At 36.7% G+C, this 3,425-nt stretch overlaps 1 protein-coding gene across 1 annotated transcript in view; it reads left to right on the top strand.

The window, feature by feature from the left end:
* The window catches only part of sugct (succinyl-CoA:glutarate-CoA transferase), a 118,309-nt gene extending 115,102 nt beyond the window's left edge, over positions 1–3,207 (top strand). Inside the window, exon 14 of the mRNA XM_067578248.1 lies at positions 3,021–3,207. Within this exon, the coding sequence (XP_067434349.1) occupies positions 3,021–3,184 (164 nt within the window). The 3' untranslated portion in view covers positions 3,185–3,207. The remainder of the gene's footprint in view (positions 1–3,020) is intronic.
* Positions 3,208–3,425: the final 218 nt, after the last annotated feature.

Raw genomic sequence — 3,425 nt, 5'->3', positions numbered from 1 at the left:
GTTCTTTAAAAAAAAACAGCTGATTGTTGTGAGTTTCCCAAAATAAACTGTTTGTTCTCTCAGCTGTCCGTCTCCTTCACTTCCCTCATTTTCTTTTCTTTCCTCTAAAACTGCTTTAACAGAAAGAAAGAAAAGACTGTTGTGCGTCTACATGTGAATACGAGAATAAATAAGAAAATAATTGCAAAAAAAAAAAAAAAAAAAACAGACAAAGAAACAGAAGAATGCGAGTAAATGAACCTTTAGTGGTTCAATGTGGAACACTGTGCACACACACACACACACACACACACACACAGATACACACACACACACACACACACACAGATACACACACACACACACACACACACACACACACACAGATACACACACACACACACACACACACACACACACACACACACACACACAGGGAGGTGATGTGTATTTATTTAGTTATTATTACTGTGCAGTTGTTTGTGGTACAAAAAGAGAACAAAGTAGACATGTTGGTGTAACAATAATATATGAATATAATAACACAGTGAGCAACAGGTGTTCAATAAAATGTCTTCTGGTTTCTGTTCCTAATGTTTGGTGGTAAACAGTTGATGAAAGATGATAAACAGACATGAAGGCTCTAAAGTAATAAAATATAAAGACAACAAACAAAACAAAAACCATCAGAATTAACTGAGATTCTGTTCGGATTGTTTCGATTCATCATTTTGAGTCATTTTTTAAGAAGAAAAAGTCCAAATTCTCTGATTTCAGCTTCTTAAATGTGAATATTTTCTGGTTTCTTTTGTCTCTATGACAGTAAACTGAAGATCTTTGAGTTGTGGACAAAACAAGACGTCATGTTGGACTTTTATTCAGAGCGAGCATCAATGCTGCTCTACTATAAAATAAGACTTTACATATTTTAAATAGTAAAAAAATAAAAAATAGAAAATCAATATGAAACCCTGAATAAAAACAATGTAAACCCTGATGAACTCATTAGATAGTGAGTCAGTTTTGCTCATTTAGAACATCCAGATGGAAAAGTTTTCCTCTCCCATCATCTCCAGCTGATGCTGCCGTTGACAGCTGGTTTAAGCAGCTCGCCGGCGACCCGCTGGATGTTAAATGGTTAACACAAATTCAAGAAATCACTGCAAGATTTTTGAGAGCTTCAGTTTTGCTAAATTACAGCAACTTTTCCACCTGAAAAGTCCAAAGTTAAACCAATCGTGGCCAAATCTCACCTGCAACAAACACAGACGAGCAAAACAATTACATAAAATTTTAAATCCTCATATTTATCACTAAACAACAAGTTACATTTGACAGTGTAGTAGACTTTAACGTAGACGACGCTGTCACTCAAAACAAACCACTGATTCTGTTGTTTGACGACGTAGAAACACGTTAACACACGTAGTCTTTGCTTTATTCACCAGTCAGAGAGGTTGAGATCTGTTGTGTTTATTCATTGAGGTGAACTGACCCTTTAAACTTTAAACTTTGCAGCGTTTTGATGATGCAGTTTTGCACGACTGAGTTTTATTATTTTATTTCATTTCCTCTTGTTCTCTCTCTCTGGGGTCAGAGCATCAGCATCAGTGACGTCTTCATCACTCCGTCCTTTCATCCTCATCCTCATCTTCTGTCTTTAATGAGTCCCTCTGGTTCCATGTTACATCCATGTTTCATTATCACACACACACACACACACACACACACACACACACACACACACACACACACACTCTGTTCACTGGGAGGTGAAAAAGTCACATCAGCTGAATTAAAGACAAAGAAAGCTTCATTTATCTGACAGTTTTTTAAACATATTAAACTTATTAAACATGATGCATCTTCACACAGGGACATTGACTACTTTAACTTTTGATACTTTATTATTATTATTGTTATATTAACTTTACATGACTTTCAGTTGAGCAGCACATGAATCTCCTTCAGGCTGCGTTACTGCTGCTCTCTGTTAGTGTCGGCCAATCAGCTGCTGCAGAGACTCTTCACTGGAAGAGACGCAGCATTAAGACCTGAATATACTCTCATGTACACAGACACACAGTTCTGTTGATGCTTCTCTCTGGAGTCCACATGCAGGACATGTTCTACACATGTGCAGTAGATCTGCGTCTACAGGACGGGACGGTCTCAGACTCTGGGCAGTTTCCCTCCACGATTTGTTGCATGTTTGATTGTTTTAAAGATGAATTGTAGACATGTTGGATGCACAGTCGGTGCGTCTGTAGCGTAGCAACAAATCAGATGTCTGCACGGAGCCTTCATGTTCATCCTCTGATGAGGAAATTTACGTCACATGGACTTTCGTGTCATTTCGGCTTTTATACTGGTAGCAGCGTCCCTGCAGCGGCTTCCTGTCAAATACATGAACCCCACAAACAGCCGACAGATCCACGATGTTAAAACTGTTCTGGACTTTGTTTCAGCAGCTGAACATAAAAGCTTCACTAAGTTAGTGTGTAAAGTCTTTAGTTCATAGTGATTACTAGTGATTTATTAAATCAGGTTTCACCAGTAAAACTTCAAAATGTCTTCGTTAGTGAACGATAGTAACGTGTGAATCAGTTGCTATGAAACATCTGTAGCGTCGTCCAATAAGAATCAACTAACAACGTAAACAAAAAGTCACTGTGACATCATGTTTTGACATAACTTCCAAAAGCTTCCAAAAATAACACAATAAATAAAATAAACAAATAAACAATGAAACTTTTAATATATAGATATTTAAAACCCTCTAAAAATATATTTTTTACAAAAACTTCCAAAAAATAACACATTTTAAATCACAAAAAGTAAAAAAAATATTTTAAATAATAAATGAAAAAACTTTTTTAAATGTTTAAAAGCTGATCAGCTGATCGTCTCAAACTCGACACTCCGTCAGTCTGTTTACCAAAAAATACAAAAATAAAACTTTAAATTGATAAATTTGCTTAATAATAATAATATCTTGTAATTATATTTGTTATTCATGTTAATCGTTTGTTTGTTTTCAGGTCCGGCGGTTCGTTTCAGCTCCTTCACCCCCGACAAGCCGACGCCCCCTCCTCTGATTGGCCAGCACACCTGCCAGGTGCTGCGGGACACTTTGTCCTACAGTGATGACATCATCACAGCGCTGCTGGAGTCGGGGGCGGTGGCCCAGAACGAAGTGTCCTGATTGGTTGACGGAAGGAAAACATATCTGAAATGTTTAGTATTGATCAAAGAATCAGTCACAACATATTGATCATCAATAATCAGCATATAAACATCATAGATGGTTTATAACTGAATGTAATGTAGTTATAATCAGATATAAGTGTTTATTAATGTCAACAGCTGTAACTCCTCCTGGACACTCCTCTATAATAATAACAAGACAAATACTGTACGTTAATAAACACTAAAATGTCTTTATA

The sequence above is a fragment of the Thunnus thynnus genome, chromosome 21 (genome assembly GCF_963924715.1).
Source record: "Thunnus thynnus chromosome 21, fThuThy2.1, whole genome shotgun sequence".
Taxonomy (NCBI): domain Eukaryota; kingdom Metazoa; phylum Chordata; class Actinopteri; order Scombriformes; family Scombridae; genus Thunnus; species Thunnus thynnus.
The sequence above is the reverse complement of the archived record's forward strand: the minus strand, read 5'-3'. Positions and strand labels throughout refer to the sequence as shown.